Source organism: Ischnura elegans (genome assembly GCF_921293095.1).
Source record: "Ischnura elegans chromosome 13 unlocalized genomic scaffold, ioIscEleg1.1 SUPER_13_unloc_2, whole genome shotgun sequence".
Classification (NCBI taxonomy): domain Eukaryota; kingdom Metazoa; phylum Arthropoda; class Insecta; order Odonata; family Coenagrionidae; genus Ischnura; species Ischnura elegans.
The window spans coordinates 6,375,506-6,394,731 of record NW_025791658.1 but is presented as its reverse complement, the minus strand read 5'-3'; the positions used below and the strand labels follow the sequence as shown (position 1 = coordinate 6,394,731).

The window sequence follows — 19,226 nt, the reverse complement described above, 5'->3', positions numbered from 1 at the left end:
AAACCAAATAATTTGTATATTATGAATACACTAATGATGGGTAACGAATCGCAATCAATGCCTTTCGTTTTCTTCGATGAAGGAATCTCCTCTATTCCCCCGATGATTGTTCAATCTCCTGAGAAGAGTCACGCTATGTGCCAGTCATATTTTGCCTTTTTTATTTTCTAGGGCTGAAATTCTCCTATGTAACCTCTGCGAGAGCTTTCAAACAAAACGGTTCATGAGTGGGACAAGAATCGCATGCAACGGCACATTCGAAGAGCGAATCGGAACTCTTTCCACCCTTATCACGCGTTTCATTCACTGAAGCTATTATTTAAAATTTTGGATCCAGATCCGATGTCTTCCGCGACTTTGGATCCGATGTATCCAATGAAGGGCAATATCCGTGGATATTTGGATCCGAGGTAACCGATCCGACCATCCCTATTTGTCTCAATTTGTTTATTCCCAGAATCCTCGATATTCTCCTGGATATAGTGGAAATGAGTGGGAGGCAAGCCCTCATGACTGGTTTTCTGTTTTTGGTACAGGTAAGGATGGGCGTGTTTTCACTCTGGGGTTTCTTTAGAGCAGAATGGATGTCTTTTTCACTGTACTATTATGCCTCAACAATTTTTACGGGTGTTTCAATTCAATGGATAGGCTGTCTTCATTGGCTATGGTTAAGGAACCAAATTTTCAGTATCCCTCCTCATTGGGTGGGATGGTGGTGACTCCACCCATTCAATTAGAGATCTGTATGAATGGGCTTACAGTACACTTGATGTCTAAAAGATCAGCCTTCTGTTCGATGTATTAGAATGCCAAGGAATGGCAGACATCCGTTATTATTCTGCTCCATCGTGAACTTGATCTTAGCTCATCTGGCCACCCAATGAATGTGTCATTTATGTAGTGGTTAAAATATTTATACTTTGTGAGGCACTGGATAAAGCCTTCTTCTCAAAATCATCCATTAAAAAAGGTGCTATGGCAGCAGAGAAGTTAAGACTTCATCCCATGGGGATACCTTCCATCTGCTTAAGGAATCTTGTTTCGTTCATGTATTATGTTTTTGCCAGTACATGATGAAACAGTTCCGATATATTCTGGTTGAAGGGCATTCTCAGCTGCTGGAGTATGTCCTTGAGGATGAATCTTCTGAACAGGTACACGACATCAGAGATCGTCATGATATCCCTCTTTTGTTGACCACTGCGACGTCAAAGTCCCACATTGACAAGTTACGCGAGATAATAAAAATTTACTTGTCTGTTGCCCGGGCGTAGCTGTGACTCGGTGAACGCACCGATGCTGGTAGGGATGAGGGTGGTTCCCCAAAACCTTGGTTGAGAGATAGACAAATAGGGCGCCAGGTGCATGCATTGGATGCACCACCAAGGTAGGTACGTCACAACCTTTTACAACGAGGTGAAATGTAACAGATACAAGTTGTATTTCTACAAGACTTTAATACAAGTTCATTAAAATTCTGGGAGTAATGATGAATTTCCTCCATATGCAAACAAACCTCCAATGGGGAAGTTTCTAGACGTAACACACACTCACACAGGTCACACTCTCCAGCAACTTCATCTCTTCATCTTACCACACTTTGTAAGACGAGGTGAAAATAAAATAAAATTATGACTCCTGTAATTACAAAAAAAAATTAGGGAATGGCTGCATGTACCCTCAGCTTTTTGGGAGAGGAAGAGAAAATCCACCTCACAGCCACATGGCGACTAACGCCAACCAGAGAGTAGCAGCTCTCTGCACTACAGAAAAAACCCGAAATCGGGCGGAGCTGGCAGCTTTGTGGAGAGGACCTATTACTCGCAAGTCTGAGCAGTCAAAGAGCGACGGTCATTCGCGCAGACAAATTTTTGGTCCATCACTCAATGCCCTGAGGAGGATGGCAGAGCTAGCCATTGAAAGGTTGGCTCTGACTGAACAGGTCACCCGGTGGGAATCACTTATTTGTTGATTGTTATGGAGGTGAGCTGTTTATCACTTTTACTTTCTCCACAGAGTATCAAGGAAGAGAAGACAGCTGATGACAATGCAGGATCTTCTGCTGACACAAAGGAATGTATTCCAGATGCGATTGAAGGAACTCCGCAGTTCGCATGCTCAGTTCTAATGACTGAAATATACATTCCTGTGCAAGACTGCCAATCACCCAGAGCAAATGTTATGGTAAGTTTTATTCTCATCTGTGGTGAAACCAAATTAGAATAACTATCAGTTTAGTAAACTTCTAAGTTGTATGAGAAAAGTATGTTTGCCTTTAGTATATGAATGCATTTGTGTGATAAGTCACCATCAAATGTGCAAGCTTCTGTTGTACAACTTTACCAGTTCTACAATACATATATAGCAAAACCTTTGAGATCTTAATCTTTTGCCGTGCAAGTCAATCTTCATTGTACGACATCACTAATCTTCTGACAGAAATGTTGTGCGTCTCCGGTATAGGACATTTTTTTCTTTATTATCAATTTAAAAAGTATTTAAAGGTTATTATATTCCTTTTATTGATTGACACTCAACATTCTCTTCTAGTGTAATGTGAAAGAGGAGAATGAACAGCTCCTCTGTGGAGGGAATTATCCTGCATTTGACTCACCGAACACAGCTGGCATCTCGAGTGAGGCTTCGGACCCTCTGGCAAATGATGACTTGGTAAGTGTACTTTTGCATTGTTTAGTGATTCAGTTGTATTCTGATACAATTCTATCCTTGGTGGAAAATTGCTAGCATCATTTAGCAGAAGCATATATCTTTTGTCCCACAAGGTAGTGTAATCAGCTCCATTTTCTTCATTACATGTATGTTTGTCCTTTTCTCCAGAATTAGCAGTGAAATACATTTTTTTGATGATGGAGATGTCATAAATTGCAAATTATGCTCACTCTTAACTTTTAAACTAAGTCGTTGGAATTGAAAAACTTTTATGTGTGGAGATAAGAGTGGGGTGTAGAACTTAAAAGTCAGCAAATCCCACTTAACTGATTGAGCTGGGTCAGTGAAAACTTGCAAGGTAGACACATGAAGCATCCTGCATGCTTTGCCTTCACAGCACCAGATGACGAGGATAGATGTGAACACAATAGTTCTGTAGCTGTGCTACGCACTACAGTAACAAATGAAGCCAAAGAGGAAATTACATAACTTTACAATAATTTAACTTATCTTCCTTTAATATCTCCTCCTCTCTGCCAAAGCTTTTTGGGTGTGCATTATCACTCTCACTGCTCCAAAATGATCATTTCTATCTTTCTTCCTACCCCCATCAAATTATGGCCTCAACAACAGTGCTTTCTGTAATCTGGTGGTAGCATAACTGACCACTGTTGTATGCATAGGTAACCAATTCCTGTTCAGATGATGATCCAGATTCAAGGTGGTACTCACTCTGGTGAATTTATTGAATGATTTCTTAAATAATTACGACTTATCCCAGTTGCATGATGAGCCAAAGCAAAAGAGTCGTTGTTTTGTTTACACTGAGATTTACTTTGTTGACTGTGATGTGTTACTTTAAAAAAATGATTGCCTTGTTTCAAAATTTAGCCTTAATTCTTTGCAGCACAGGAATTATTACGTTTTCAGGGTTGTTAATATTTTAAATGGATCTCCATTCTCTGGAGACCGACAAATTTTCAACTGGGAAATGGAACCACGATAAGATATAAAAAATTTCTACATTTTGAATGAATCGTTGGAGTACTAAGTTGATGTTGTCAATTGTCGAAAAAAATTACATCAATGGTAGAGTTATTGCTAAATTTAGAATGAATGTAATTCAATGGCTGTCTCTTTGTTGAAGGAAATGAGAAAAAATGCAGTTGATTGCTGTGAATGTGTAGAATAAAGTTCAATTTTGTAAAACTAATTATTTCTGTGGAATTGTTTAGGACTAAGGTTGGGAGAACAATGAATTAATGTTTTTTTTTTAATGAGTACAGCTTCTTCCAGTTTTATGTTGGGTCAAAACAGAAGACTTTTGTTTTGTTTACTCTGAGATTTACTTTGTTTGGAGCGATGTTTTGCTTTACGAAAAGATTGCCTCGTTCTTAAGTGCAGAGAAGAAAGTTTTGTTTTGTAAAACAAAATATTTCTGGGGAAAAATCTAATTTTGATCTAATATGGTTTTTAATTCAGTTGTAGTTGTTAATTTCCTAAAATACTGCTGATTCTCTTGTTCAGTCATGATTAATATGTTGATTCTTCCTTTCAGCCTGCATTTACCGAGGATGAAAAACTTTTTAATAGCTGTGAAATGACCATTGACTCTATGACAGGGGCTCTGGGTGAGTACACTTAAGGGATTGCAATGATATATGCACATGAAATAGTTTTTTGAACTTTTTTGAAGGATGAAGAACATAAGTTAGTAATCCATGCATAATAGGGAAGTGCACTAGTGTTTCAAATGCACCAAACACATTTTTTAAATTAGAGTTCAGAATAACATAATGTCGTAAAACCACAGTTTAAATCCTAATAGTGAATACTTGATTCGAGATGACCGTCTGAAATATGGAAAAATTCAAAGGCCGCGAAAACGGGTGTCCATGTTGAATATTGGCCGTGACGTCACAAGGCAGTAGCAGAAGGCAGCTTCTACACCGTTTAGTTCTACCACCATTATTGCATAGAAAAATTACAGAATTTGAGGGTATCCGTTTTTTGCTGTCATAAAATATCTTCAGATTATATATGTGGCTGCTTCTCTTTTGAGCAAACGACTTCATCATTGCGTAATATATTAATATTCATTTACGTGTCAACTTCAAGTTTGGAAAGAGTAGTACGAATAGCACATTGAATCTTTAATAAATGCATGATGGCATTTATTTTTCGCTGGGTATATTTTGGCACAAACTTTTTTTGTAAGAACCGAGTCAAACTAATAAACCTATTTCAGACGTTTGCTGCAAGACTTATTCGTTGCGTGTGTATTCACGCCGGCCGGAACGTTCGCCCTTCGCTATACTAGAATCATGGGATGTTAGCCTTATTTCCGAGCTGGCTGGTTGTTACAATGGTTCGCTGTCCAGGATGCGTTCAAGAAAAGATAATCTTGGTTGGGAGAAGGAAAATTCCAACGATTCATAAATGGTATACCAAACTTTGATGTATTTATGGTTACTGAATTTTTGAATAAGGAGGACAGGTTCAACGCTCCATAGAAATGCAAGACGTTAAGGCTAACAAGGGGAGACAGCGTACCTTGCTGCATCTTTTTCAATTAGGGCGTTAGTTAGGCTGTAATTAATTAATTTTCATGCGTTACTTTTTACAAGTTATATATATAAATTTAAAATATCAACATTTTCCCATTGAGACGGTTGGGGTAGTGGTAGCGTGCACGAGTCTATAGAAAGATGTTACCCGAAGGTTCGTGGTTCAAATCTACATCACGGCATTATTTTTTGTTTGCCTTCATTGTGATCATGCGGCGTCTAGTTTATCATTAATTATAATTGCAGCAATCATTGACATGAGACAATTTTTTTATCGTCATTATGGCGTTTAGGTATTTTAGCAGTGTCATTACATACGCCAAGAGACTACAAGGGTTGGTGTGCGCTAAAATGTTAATTTTTTCTTTGCTTATACTGACCAACTTCCACATTAAAAATGAAAACCACTCTTGCAAGAGCACATACCATTAAAGGCTCGCGGCAAGCAACAATATGCGTACAGGCATAATTAATAAAAACACAAAGCGAATATAAAATGCCATATATCTCGAACACTTGTAATTCACATTACTCCAAAGGGAGTTTACTTACTCAGTACATACCTCAGTACCTTTTACTCAGTACCTACCAGTTTACCTCAGTAGCAGTGCTAAAAGAACCATTCTGAAATATAATTTCAACTAACAAATAGGATGAAATAAAAGTTGATAACCCTGGACCGGGCGCGCTGGCGTATAAAATACGTCAATCTTTGAAAACCAAGGATTTCGACATTGTACGTTCATTCTGGGCTATAATGGTCTCGTGTATTCTTACAATGTACTTTGACTGCCTATATTGTGAGTTCGAGGTATTGTAGCTAATTTTTTAGATCAGCAAGATGAACCCGTCACCAGTGGAGTACAAATTACGCCACGCGACCTGCCGTGTACCTTTATATCTGTATCACCTATAAATGTACTAATTTCAACAAATAAAGATTAACTTTAACAAAAACCGTTTGTTATCATATATGCACATATCATGGGCAAAGTACGCATTTTGCCCGGTCGTGTAAAAAAACAGTCGCGCCATAATTCTTTAACCAAACTACTTTCAGTTTATAAATTACGTAGGCCTATGCGGAAGATGCTATATTTTGACTCAACACACTTTCTGATGTGACTGAGGGACCTATTAAGTAAATTATTATAATATAAATATCAATTTGATCTTACAATACCTTCAAATGATCTTCAAAACAGAATATCATCGATAGGTAAGAGTCAGGAGCAGCCTTGAACCATTTATTCCGTATAGCTTGTGCTTAAGGCACGGGAATGAATATCTTCTCCAGGCTTTTGTTTCGACGTCGAGATGAAATTTGGAATAAAAAATCATTTATAATTCTATTTTGAATTCATGTTTTCGGTACTAGACGACATTTTTAGGAGGCAAACTCCACCGATTCCCGGAAACTCTCGCGGCGCTAAAGAAGGCGACGGAATACAGCGATACTCCACTGGTGACTACTGCCTTGTGACGTCGCATCTCAATCAAGATGGAGGCACTGTGTTTCAGCGCAACATGAAATTTTCCGACTTTCAAAACGTTTTAAAGTGCATACCCCAGATGCAGAAAATAAAAGTGACTATACTAATGTTTCTTTTTTAGGCTAAACTTTCAAATTCAGCAATAAAAAAAATTAGTGCACTTCCCTATTTTTGTTTACTTAAGTGTACATGTCTTTGAATGGGAGAATTTTTTTCTTTATAAAGATATAAGTACACTTTTGCATAGTTATTGATTTCTAATAATGTAAAATTTAATGTATTTTTATAATTATTTTCATTTCTTTTTACATTTGTGTATAGTTTAAGTTTTTTTGAGTAAAATATTTTCTCCTGAAGTCAATCGCTATTTAACTAGTTTGGCCATTGGCTTGTAAAATTTCATGTAGGATTTAGTGACATACAGCATTTATGGCAGTGAAGGATTCATATGAGATCTCCCCCTTAATTTAGTCAATGTTTATCCTATACAACCAGTGTTTAGGAAAAAAATTCTAATTATTAATCATCCATCAAGGGTGCTTAGCATGTGATACCAGTGCCTGTACATCTGGGGGCTGCGTATGTATGAAACCTTAGGGTGGAATTCGGTGAAATGACTACAGGCGGTCCTCGACTTTCGTACACTCGACTTTTGTACAATTCGCACTTTCGTACGTTCAAAATTGGCACCTTTTACTTGACTTTCGTACGCTAAATTCAGACTTTCGGACGTTGGGCTGTAATTTTTTTTAAATTCCCGCGATGTTTATTGCACATCCCAACATTCAATTGTTTCAAATGGCAGTATATGCGAACAATACAAACGTATATAATGAAGGGAATTGTTGGTAGTTGACTCTAATCTAGGTGATTTATTTGGGAGAGATCTCCTATAGGCTCCTTTATCAAGAGAAGAAGAAAGCCTTCATTGAAGATATTTTTCAAAAGAAGTTGACTAGACATCATCAAATAGCTTTCAATAAAACTAGTAATATCTTCTTTCAAATTTTGATTTTTCATTCGAGTGCTGTTTAATTCATGTACACCTTCAGCAATGATATTGCACGAAATATCACCCGAATTCCGTTTGTCTTATGTCTTTTTTTAATAAAATGCAAAATATACGCAATCACGAATGTCACCTGCCAAATGCCGAATTTTGGTGTAAAAATAAAAGGTATCCAGAGTGCGGGTTCAACAATTACATTTTGTTATGCTTCTTGATATGTCTTTTCATTTATAGTGGACGTAATAAGTGGAATGTCAACTTAAACGCCAAGAGGAAGTTTCAGTCGAAAGCCAACAGAGTTCTTGTTTTTTAAACTTTTCTTTGCATTTTCTGAGTATTTTCGAAAGTAATTAGATGATTTGAGGAGTTTTATCGACATATTATTAAAATTAAGTCAATTGAAATAAAATCCGTGAAAAAAAAGGTTTTAGTACATATATTCCGCTCTTTTGGAACGTAACCCCTAATTAGTATGGAATTCAATGGTTTGACTTTCGTACATTCGACTTTCGTGCAAGTTCTCGGGAACGCATTGTGTACGAAAGTCGGGGACCGCCTGTATATGAAATTGTTTCTGGCTTGGTTTGGTATAAATACGGTATGTCCATGTTATAATATTCAACACCAATAGGAATTTTCACAATTTTATACACTACTCCACCACCAACTTTATTTTCGACTCTGGTATGTCATTCTTAACGTGAGTAAACAAACCATATCACATGCAATTATAGCAGAGCTATGATTTGAGGAGAATAGAATAGAATTTTATTGTTCGAGGACTAGTGTCCTATGGAACAGGATTACAATTTAACGTTTTTTTTAGTTCTGGTGCTGCAAATGGACAATATACCAATTATTTGAATTTCATACCTGTGCATTACATGCCAATAGAAACATTCGTAAATATTCATAAAGGAGTATACATATGTTAACATAGACAAAATTCCAATTACATGACAGTGAAAACATGCTTAGGTATTCATACAAGATTATAAACAAGGGAAAAAAATACAAAGTATAAATTATGCATCTCTTCTGAAGCTATATACACACACGTGTGAAATATATATACATACATATACAGTTATATATGCACACTTTCTTATTATTGTTCTTTGGACAAGAAACCAAATTATTTTTCATTCGGTGTGCACAAAAGGTAAAACACATACAAGAGTATACCCATGTAAACATTAACAAAAAATAAATTATACACGTCTTCGTAAAATGAATAGTTACAAATATACCAACATAATATATATATATGCACTTATTATTATGCATTGGACAATGAATACTATGACCAGATCATTTTTCATTTAGGTTTGCACGGAAAGTTTATATCATTGAGCTGTCATAAGCCTTTTAAACTGGTAAATGTTATTAACCTTAACAATGTAATCAGGGATATCACCCCTGAGGAGGGGTGTATGCATGTATTTAACACTTCCTCTCAGTGAAATGAGTCCAAACATAAGCTTGGGTTCCGAACATTATTCATCTTACAGAATTAGCACTTAACTTTGAAACTCCCACTGTCTTATTTGTTTATTTTTGTGGGATTAACAACTGTACTTGGCTAAGCTTGGTTTAAGACTGAATTATGTCAGAAAATACTTTGGAATTTGAAAAGAATAGGATGTAACATGGAATTCAGAATTAAACTCTGTAAAGGAAATCAATGCAGCTAAGATACAGCACAACTCAATTTTAGCACCTTACGGGGGACAGTTTGATGTTGTACTTCTGAAGAATCATGATAGTAGGCATCCTGTCCACGCTAGCTTTTTTCTAGTTAATGAAGGTTTCAGGCCTATCTATGGGCTGTGTTTTTATGAAACGTTTTGGTGGAATTCGGTGAAATGACTGTATGAAATCGTTTTTGGCATGGTTTGGTAGAAATACAGTAAACTCTTGATTTAACGAAGTCAGTGGGACCGGAAAATCGGCACTTCGTAAAATCGAGTTTCGTAAATTCAAACCTTTTTCATAAGTCACGAAAAAAATGTTCGCTTTTGTTTCTTCCGCCGTTTTTTGTCTTTAGTGGTCTTATTTAAATGTTTTCGGTGGTTATTCTCGGTATTATCCATAGAAAAGGCTTTTTGTTATCGATTTATGATGTGAAAAATCGTTAAATAATAATACCACCATAAAATTCCCATTTCTTGTTCATACTTCAACATCAACGATCGCTTAAGAAATTCTCAACAAGTTTAGAAAACGTAATCAAATAATGAATTGCAAAGTTTATTATAAGAATTTAATGTTATAAATATGTGGTTAGGAGCGAATAACAACTATTAAGTTCGCGCATGATAGATATTTGTTTCCAGCACTCACGGAATGTTAGCGGCAGCCGGCCTAACCGCCATTTATGTCGCCCTCTATCGCTCAGTGACGAGAAAAAAAAGAAAAACGAGGGCCTCCACCCGTTTCCAAAATAACCTTCGTAAGTTAATATTTCGAGTTACTCTGTATATTCAGTTGAATGTGCTATCTTTTCCATTGGTTATTTTTGTTGATATTCAGTTACGATTCTAAATTTCGTAGGATATGATTATCTTCTGGCGAATATTTGAAGTAAATTCTGTTTGAGCTCTCCGTCCGGATACTCCATCATCTTCGCAGACGTTGCTACGAAAGACTTTATTCTTCATCCGGACCATATTCTTCGTACCGGGTGTGAAGTGCTATGTTCATATAGTATTTCTCTCTCTTCTTTTATGCCGACAGGAGCAAGGTTCCAACCGGAAAACGACAGGAGAAACATCTTCCATTATCGGAGAAATAAAGAGGGAAACGTTATTATCCGCATTGATTGTTTTTCTACAAGAGATGTTTTTCATCATTTCTCAACGTGTGTGAAGTATTGGTTCACTTGCGTGAATTCCCAAAAATGACCCGCGAAAACCTGTACATTCTCCTCATTTTGTTTTCGTGTCCCTTTCTCCTCCGTATTGAAAGTTATGCAAAGAATCATTGACGTAGAGAAAAGATTTTCTTAGCTTTAGCACTAAAAAATAGTCGCGCAATAATCGTAAATAAATATAGTGAGGAAAGAGCAAAGAAAATAATTTCAATTGAAACGTCAGCAGAGAAGAAGAGAGAGAATTATATGCGCGGCACCATTTCCCTGATAGTGGAAGATACTTCTTCAGCCTCTCTCCGGTTAATAACTTACCCCCGTTGCAGGTAATGATGAACCATGCCTCTCTCCACAATTGGGGAACGTTCCCAGTGGGTGGGGTGAATAAGAGTGGGATGGGGATCGCCTGAGGAAAGAAGTGTGGTCAGCACAAAGGAGTGGTGAACAGTAGTGAAGGGGGCAGGAGAAAGAAGGGTGGGGAAATGGCCTTCAGCTCTGCCTCAGTCTACGTTTGGGGGCCGTATTTTTTGCGACGCACTCGACCTGTCACCTTAGGGGGGAGGGAGTGAATGGGAAATGCTGGGGAAGGAGGGGTTTGGGATGCGTAAGATGGGTGTCAGCAAGATCAGCAGAAGGCCGCGGGAGGAAGTAAACAAAGACTTTGGAAAGAAAGATCTCTCGGCATGGGAAAACGGGTAGACGCGCGAGAAGAAAGTTCACGGTTAGAAGTGCGTCTTCATTACGAGTAGCCTGAAAAATAAGTTGGTGGTTAACCTGGATCCGCCCAATGTAACATAAATGTCACACCCTGTATCGCTCCACTGTAATGGCTCTTGCATCGTTCGGGCACGGTATATTGTTGTGTTTTATACCTTATACGAAAGAGGAAGCTAAGTGCTTCAATTCAAGGTAAGAATTGTCAAGTGATAGTGAAGACCTATCCTTTGAGTACTCCTAGTACTTATGCGCCTTCCCTAGACACTAAAAATGGACGTTCGCTTTGTGTAAATATTTAATTTTTTCATTAACTATATGCGCTACAGCGACAATTTTTGGTATGTATCAACATAATAATACAAAATTATTAATAATACATTAATATGTTTGGTATTGCTTTCCATTTCTGTAATATACTCTGATAAATGTTACTGTGACATAAATGTCACATTGGGCGGATCCCTATGCAAATCTTCAAAGACTCGAATTTTATGCTCTAGTTAGAATTTATTCCATTTTCAACGTTTTTTCCTTCGTATTCCCGCCAAAAGATTTATTATTTATCAATTAGTCGATAAATTTGCATTTATTAACTTTTATTCCGGTAATTACTTTTGAATTAATTTTTTTAATATTAGGGATATCGATAGCTCAGAGATATTACTCTGTGTGAAGCCAAATAGCTTCCGGAAAACGAAGACTTTGACGAAGTACAATATACCTTGAGCTACCAGAAGCAGCAATTGTCACTGATGAGGACATTGCAGATGACCAGGCTGGTGAACTTGTGGAAACTTTAACGGGAAGACAACTTCGGGCAAGAGTGGAGCTTGTTTTGCAGCTTGATAATGATAATACTAATGAATTTCAAGAGAAGTCCTGAAGTATTTCGGTACCAGTTAGATGCAAGGAAAAGGATTCGAAGTCAACGAAGCTTACATCACTTCTCCAATAGAAAAAAGTAAAAAGAGAAGCTGCCAATTTGCGACAAGAAGGTCATTTTGTAAGAAATAGGTTATTCCCCGAAACATATCTTCCTGAATAGAGGGAAAAATTAGGTGTAGAAATTTTTTAAATAGTTTTTTCGGATGACATTCTTTTTTCTCATGGCAGAATTAGATAATTATACTACTTCTATTGTTTTTTCATCTTCTAGCATCAGTAAAGAGGAGATGAAAATTTTCATTGGGATTTTACTGTTATGAGGTTGTAACTGGTTTCCATCCAAGCGATGCTCCTGGGAAGATTCTGGGGGTGCTCACAACTCAATGGTTACCGTAGCCTAGCGAAGGAATAGGTTCTTTGTGATGAGTAGATACCTTCACTTTCAGAGGGATTTTTCCCACTGAAAAAACTCTCTTTTGGCAGGAATATGATTGTGGTGTATTTTGCTATCCATCCTTGCATGTAATTTATTCGGCGGAGGACAATCAGTTTTGGTGGTAATGGTGGAATATTTTCCTTGACTTTTGGATGTAGCTGTTCACAATATGAAGCTGTTCACAATCTGTTCACGAGCGAAATCTGGTCATTGCATGTCACATTTAGAGATCAGGCGTTTAATAATGCAAACATTACTGACCATACATCGATGCAAAGGCAAGTATAGCCGCCGTACTACTTCATTTTCAACAGAGGCAGACAGTGAAATATGTTACGATGCTAATGATCAATTAGTCTCAAAAGATTGCGTCGCTGTGCTGGAGAACATTGCGCTTCCGTCAAATGCACTGCATGCGATGCATGAAATATGGACAAATATTGCTTTACTACTTACCACTCAAAATGGTACGTATACGCCGGCATTGAACTCTAAAGCAATCGATTTAGTTTATATGAAACAAATTGATTCAAATTTAATTCAATTTTATAAGGTATTACACCCTTATATGTTGTGAGAATATTTTTCAAACATGCATATTTATTCTATGTATTTTCCAAAATTGGGAAATGCATTTTCAACTATTTTACTTATTAGCCATGTAAAAATATTATTTAAATGTACCTTCAACAAATCCATTGATTGTGTCAATTCAAGGTTCTGTAATTTCATAACACTACTGCCGAAAACTTAAATTTATACATAAATTTAAAATAATTTTTCTTGATGTGTATTTGACAAGTTTATAATATAAACATTACAAATTTAAATATACCCCAAACTTGTGAAATAGCATTGAAAAAATCCAAAACACTTCTACATCTTAAAAAATCACAATTTACATCGAAAAATTTATGAATCGCAGGCAATGGAACTCTGAAAATTATTGCTAAATTTTTAAACAATTTACTTTAAATTTAAACAAAAGCTTGAAAATAGTGTACGTAATTAATAATATGTTTTTCTAGTGTTTTTTATCATTTAAATGAACAGTGCAGCTCAAATGCGAAAAATATTTGCTTTTTCTGGGGAAATATTACCTTGCACCAAAAGACAACAGATCCGCCCAATGTGACATTTATGTCACAGCCTGTATCTCGGAAACTACACAACCGATCAACGAAATATTTTCAGAATATAGTAAAAATGAGACCCTTACCATTCCCCTAGAATATGAATTATTTATCTAAAAAAAATATTTTGGGCGGATCCAGGTTAATAGAGCCCAATACTTAAGATATTGAAGTTGTTTATTCAGGAAGGCTATTATGTACACGAAAGGATACTACTAAAATATCAATAATTTTTTTCCTTTTTGCCCTTCTCCATCGCCGCTTCCACCATGGTTTCTCACTTGCATAAATGGGAATGAAATTGGCGACCTAACTCGTTAGCCAGATCAATATATCTTAATGTTTGGAGGGCAGCGGGTACTTCTTTTTTATTTGGTGAAATTACTTCACTTTCATCTTCGTCGTCACTGCTATTATGACTAGTCCCGGCCGCTGCTTCTTCCGACGCATGTACCAGCGTCCCATTGTCGCAAGCCCGGAGTTCATCGTCAAGGGCAATATAATCGTTTGATGTTGCGCGCTGTGCTCTTCCTGCTTTTTCCAAGAATTTTTCAAAATCATCTTTTAAGCCTCTAATCTCTTCCGCGATTTTATCCGCTGCTGCTTCCTGAATGTATAGCGTGACGAATCAACCATAGCCGTGATATTATAGCACTAGAATTACTAGTAGGCTAGTTGTATCAATTACAAACCTCGAGAACATCCTCATGATGCGCTATCAAAGGGAATCCGGCCGATTTCCAGCAATTTGCGATTGTAGTGGAGGAAATAAAGTACGTATTTGTAAGTAAATTTTAAGTAAGTAAATTTTATTAACTTGGCCATTTTAGCAAAGTTAACAAAGTCGTTATTCCTCATCGCAGAAACACGGTTCAGAGACGTACTTGAATGCCTGATAGGCAGGAGTGCGATGCAAACAATTATTTTTGATGATGGCATTGATTGATAGATTTTCAAAATGCAGTCAGAGTGGTCACTTTTGGGGAGAAAGGCACCACGCTCGGAGGGTCGAAGAGAGGGGCCAGCGAGGGTGAGCTCGTCGAGGAAAGGGTCCCGGATTAGGGACCCTTCGAAGTGCTCCGGCGAAAAGTAGTCAAGTAGTCTTCGAAGTACGTTCACAGCAGCCTGCCTTGCGAACGTACCAGGTACGTTCACAGCAGTGCAAAGGGTTAATTAGGAGTGTACGAAATACCCCGCTCGACCTTCCTGACATGTTAAACTACGAAGTATTGTCGATGCGATGTTTACGAATAGGCACGAAAATAGGGGTATTATATCAGTCGCGATATTTTACTTAACTCTTACTTCCCCTAAATTCCCACCGTGAGGTTTTAGGCGAACCCTTTCTCTCCAAAGTTGCACTATCATTTACGATTTCACACTTTTGATGAACCACAGTTGGAAGCGCTGATTTTTCTAGCTACTTACGCCGGCGTAACTGGTTTTGTTGACAAATATTTCGCCATAGTTCGTATAAACGAATGCCATTCGCTCCTGGGGACCGATCCGAGGTTCGTAAATTCTAAATATTTCGTATAATCGAAACTACGTATAATCGAATAGCACCATGTATTTACCATAGGCTTTTCGCCGGGACCGCACTATCACTTCGTATAATCGAAAACTTCGTGAAATCCTGCTTCGAATAATCGAGAGTTTACTGTATGATGCTCATGTCAAAATATTCAATGGCAATAGTAATTTTTACGCTTTTATACAGTATTCCAGCACCAATTTTATTTTCAACACTCAAATGTCATTCTCAACATGATGAAACAGATGCTATCACATGCAGTTACGCCAGAGCTAAGATAGGAGGAGGGGTGTAAGAATGTATTTTATACGTAATCTCTGTGAGGTGAGTGCAAACATTAGCTTGGGTTCTGATCGAAATTTAATTAAGCCGTGTCCCGATTGGCCATTTGGCTATGCCAATCCCAGGATGTAGCCATGACGCCATCTTGGAAGGATGTCCCAACTAATTAGTCAGCATAAGGGAGGGAATTTATACAGCTAACGCGGCCGCCAGATTTAGGCATCGACGTGTGCTTCCTTTTCCCCACTTTTCCCATGATTCTAAGCGTGCAAGCGTCTTCAGGAAGAAATCAGAGAAGGCGCATCATGGCTGTCAACAAGGGATAGTATTTGTTTGCGAGTAGTGTTGATATTTTGAGACTTTCGAATAATTATTAATTCTTATTTTGTTTATAATAATGAAATTGCGTTAATAGAAGTGTAAAAAATATGGAGAAATTAGTTAAAGAGAAGGCGGCGTTAAATCACATGTTATCTTTTGCTACCCTTTACGTTTTTAACGTGTTAAATAATGCTTATTGATGTTTATATGCTTCTTATATATACTTCAATATGTAACACCATGTCTAAATTCTTATTTATGTAACACTTTTTTGTACATTAGGTTTACACCCGTCAGAATAAACAATTATTATTCTATGTTATTGGACAAAGTCCCGAAATTGGAATCGTTATCGTTATTATTATTATAGTATTCCACCGATTAAGGCAGGTTTTCATGGAGTATCTCCCTTTCCTTCCAGCACTGCCTTCTTTAATTCACTGTAAGGCCTACCCTCCTTCAATCTATCTAAAAATCCTATTCTTTTCCTTCCCCTCCCTCGTTTACCTAACATTCTACCCTCTAACACCATTTTCAACATCCCCTCCCCGCTAAGCACTAACTCCATCCATACCATTGTCTCCTGCGTATTTCATCTAAAAGCTGCCTCTCCTCGCCAACCATATCCAGCACTTCATCGTTCCTTTTCCTCTCCGTCCATTTCACCCTCTCCATTCTTCTCCATACCCACATCTCGAATGCCTCCAATCTTTTCTCGTCTTCTTTCCTCAGTGTCCACGTTTCCGCACCGTAGAGAGCTACGCTCCAAATCAAACTCTTCACTAACCTTTTCTTTAAACTGTTACACAACGATCCTCTCAGAAGCTCCTTCCTGTTCATGAACGCCTCCTTCGCTAATGCTATTCTCTTCCTGATGTCCTTACTACTGTATCCGTTTTCCTCTAACGTACTTCCTAAATAGTTGAATTGTTCAACCTGCTCAAGTTTTTCACCACCCACCTTTATCTTGAGTCTCACATTCTCGCTCGTGATGCTTTACAAAACCGCATAACCTTAGTTTTCTTGTGATTAATCCCCATCCCATACTCCTCGCAACGTTCGTATAACGCATCCACTAGAGCCTGAAGCCCCCTCGTTGACTGGCTGATCAACGCCTGGTCATCCGCGAATCTCACTGATTTGAGCATCATTCCTCCCACTTTTATCCCAGCTTCTAACTCATCCCATGCTTCCCTTGCCATCTCCTCAGCGTACACGTTAAAGAGCAGCGGCGATAGAGGACAGCCTTGCCTCACACCTCGGCCAATGCTTGCCCACCCAGATTCTCCGTCCGCTACCCTCACTTGCACCGTCTGGGCCATATAAAGATTACGAATCAGTCGTCTATCCCTCCAATCTACACCTATTCTCTTCAGAATATCCATCAACTTTACCCAGTTCACCCTATCAAATGCTTTCTCAAAATCCACGAAACACGCATATACGTCCTGGTCATATTCTAGGTTCCTCTCGACGAGGGACCTCATTATTGCTATTGCATCACGAGTTGGCTTCCCTTTTCTGAAACCAAATTGATCTTCACCCAAATACTCGTTTGCCCTCGCCTCCATTCGTCTGTTCAATATCCTCAGTACCACTTTCGCCGCATGCGATATTAGGCTGATAGTCCTATAATCTCCGCATTCCACAGCTTTCTTCTTTTTCGGAAGCGGAATTAAAACCGTCTTCACGAAATCTTCCGGCCAACATCCCTCCTCGTAGATCCTGCGCATTAGTTCGAAAAACCTTTTCTTACCTCCTTCCCTAGATTCTTCAGAAGCTCACATGGGATATTGTCCACGCCTACTGCTTTCCTAGCCTTCATATCACGAAGTGCTCTCTCTATTTCCGAATCTAATACCCGCGGCCCAAGATTATCCTCCTCCACTGCACTTTCCTCCTCTAGAGTCAATCTCTCTGGTCTGTTCGCTCCGTCATACAGGTCCTCCACGTATTCCTTCCATCTACTCTGTACCTCTTCTCGCTCGGTTAGCATCCTCCCATCTTTAGCCTTAATTTTAGACATGGCTTGTCCTCTTTTGCCGCCCGATAGCGATTTAACTTTGGCGTACTTCTCCATCCTTCTGGAACTTTTCCATTTTCTCGCACTGTTTTTTCCTCAAGCCTCCCTTGCCCTCTTAGTTTCACGTCGTAATCGATTATTCAGTTCCCTGTACATTCTTTTTCCCTGTTCTGTGTCCACGTTCTTCCACTTCCTCCTCTCCTCCATTTCATTTACCATTGCCTCCGTTATCCACGGCTTCTTTATCCTTCTACTGTCAACGTAACCAATTGACTTCTCCGCCGCTTTGACTATTCCCGTTTTTATATTATCCCATCTTTCCTCTACCGTCTTGGTACTTTCAATCTCCCGTATACTAATGTCCACTAGCTCCTGATATTCTCTCCTCATACTCCCCTTCAGGGCTTCTATGTTCCATTTCTTCGCCTTCCTAACTTTCTAACTTTCCTTTGCTAACCTAAGTCTTTTGAATCTTACGTTGCATTTCATGAGCACTAGATTGTGGTCCGAATCCGCATCCGCTGCGGGGAAGCTGCGCGAGTTTTTCACACTATTCCTAAACCTCCGTCTTACCATAATGTAGTCTATTTGATATCTCCCCACATCCATTGGACTTTTCCACGTGTACCTTCGCCCTTTATGATGATTGAACCACGTGTTTGTGATGAATAATTTGTTTCTCCTACAAAATTCTGCTGCTTTCTCTCCCCTGTCGTTTCGTATTCCTAGACCAAAATCTCCTATTTCGTGCCCATCCCTCCCTTCCCCCACTGAGGCATTCCAGTCCCCCATTACTATCAGATTTTTCCTACCCGGTGTCTCTAATTATTTCCTCGAGCTGTTCATACACCTCATCTACTTCTTCTTCCCTATGATTGCTAGTGGGCATGTAAACTTGGACCACCACAAGGTTGGTGGGCCGCGCCTCAATTTCTACCACCAGAATCCTATCGCTTACCTGGTCTATACCTACCACACGCTTACCCATCTTCCCGTTTAGTACTAAAGCTACCCCCCGCTGGCTTTCTTCCCCTCCACTATATATAACCCTAAATCCATCACTCCAATAGTCCCCGCCATCCCTCCACCTCACCTCGCATAATCCTAAGATATTTATCCTCCCTTTATCCATTTCCCTTTTGATATTTTCTAACTTCCCCGCCCTCATCATAGTCCGCACATTCCATGTCCCTATATTCACCGATGCCTTCTTCTTCTCCATCCTCTTGGTCTTCTTGTCCTGCTCCTGGGATGCTACTGCTGATGCTGAAAAAGATGATGATGATA

General features: G+C 38.5%; 1 protein-coding gene across 1 annotated transcript in view; it reads left to right on the top strand.

The window, feature by feature from the left end:
- LOC124172653 (zinc finger protein 37 homolog) overlaps nt 1-19,226 on the top strand; it is a 42,842-nt gene that overhangs the window by 6,240 nt on the left and 17,376 nt on the right. Inside the window, exons 3-5 of the mRNA XM_046552103.1 lie at nt 2,017-2,184; nt 2,551-2,670; nt 4,229-4,301. Coding sequence (XP_046408059.1) covers nt 2,017-2,184; nt 2,551-2,670; nt 4,229-4,301 — 361 coding nt within the window. The remainder of the gene's footprint in view (nt 1-2,016; nt 2,185-2,550; nt 2,671-4,228; nt 4,302-19,226) is intronic.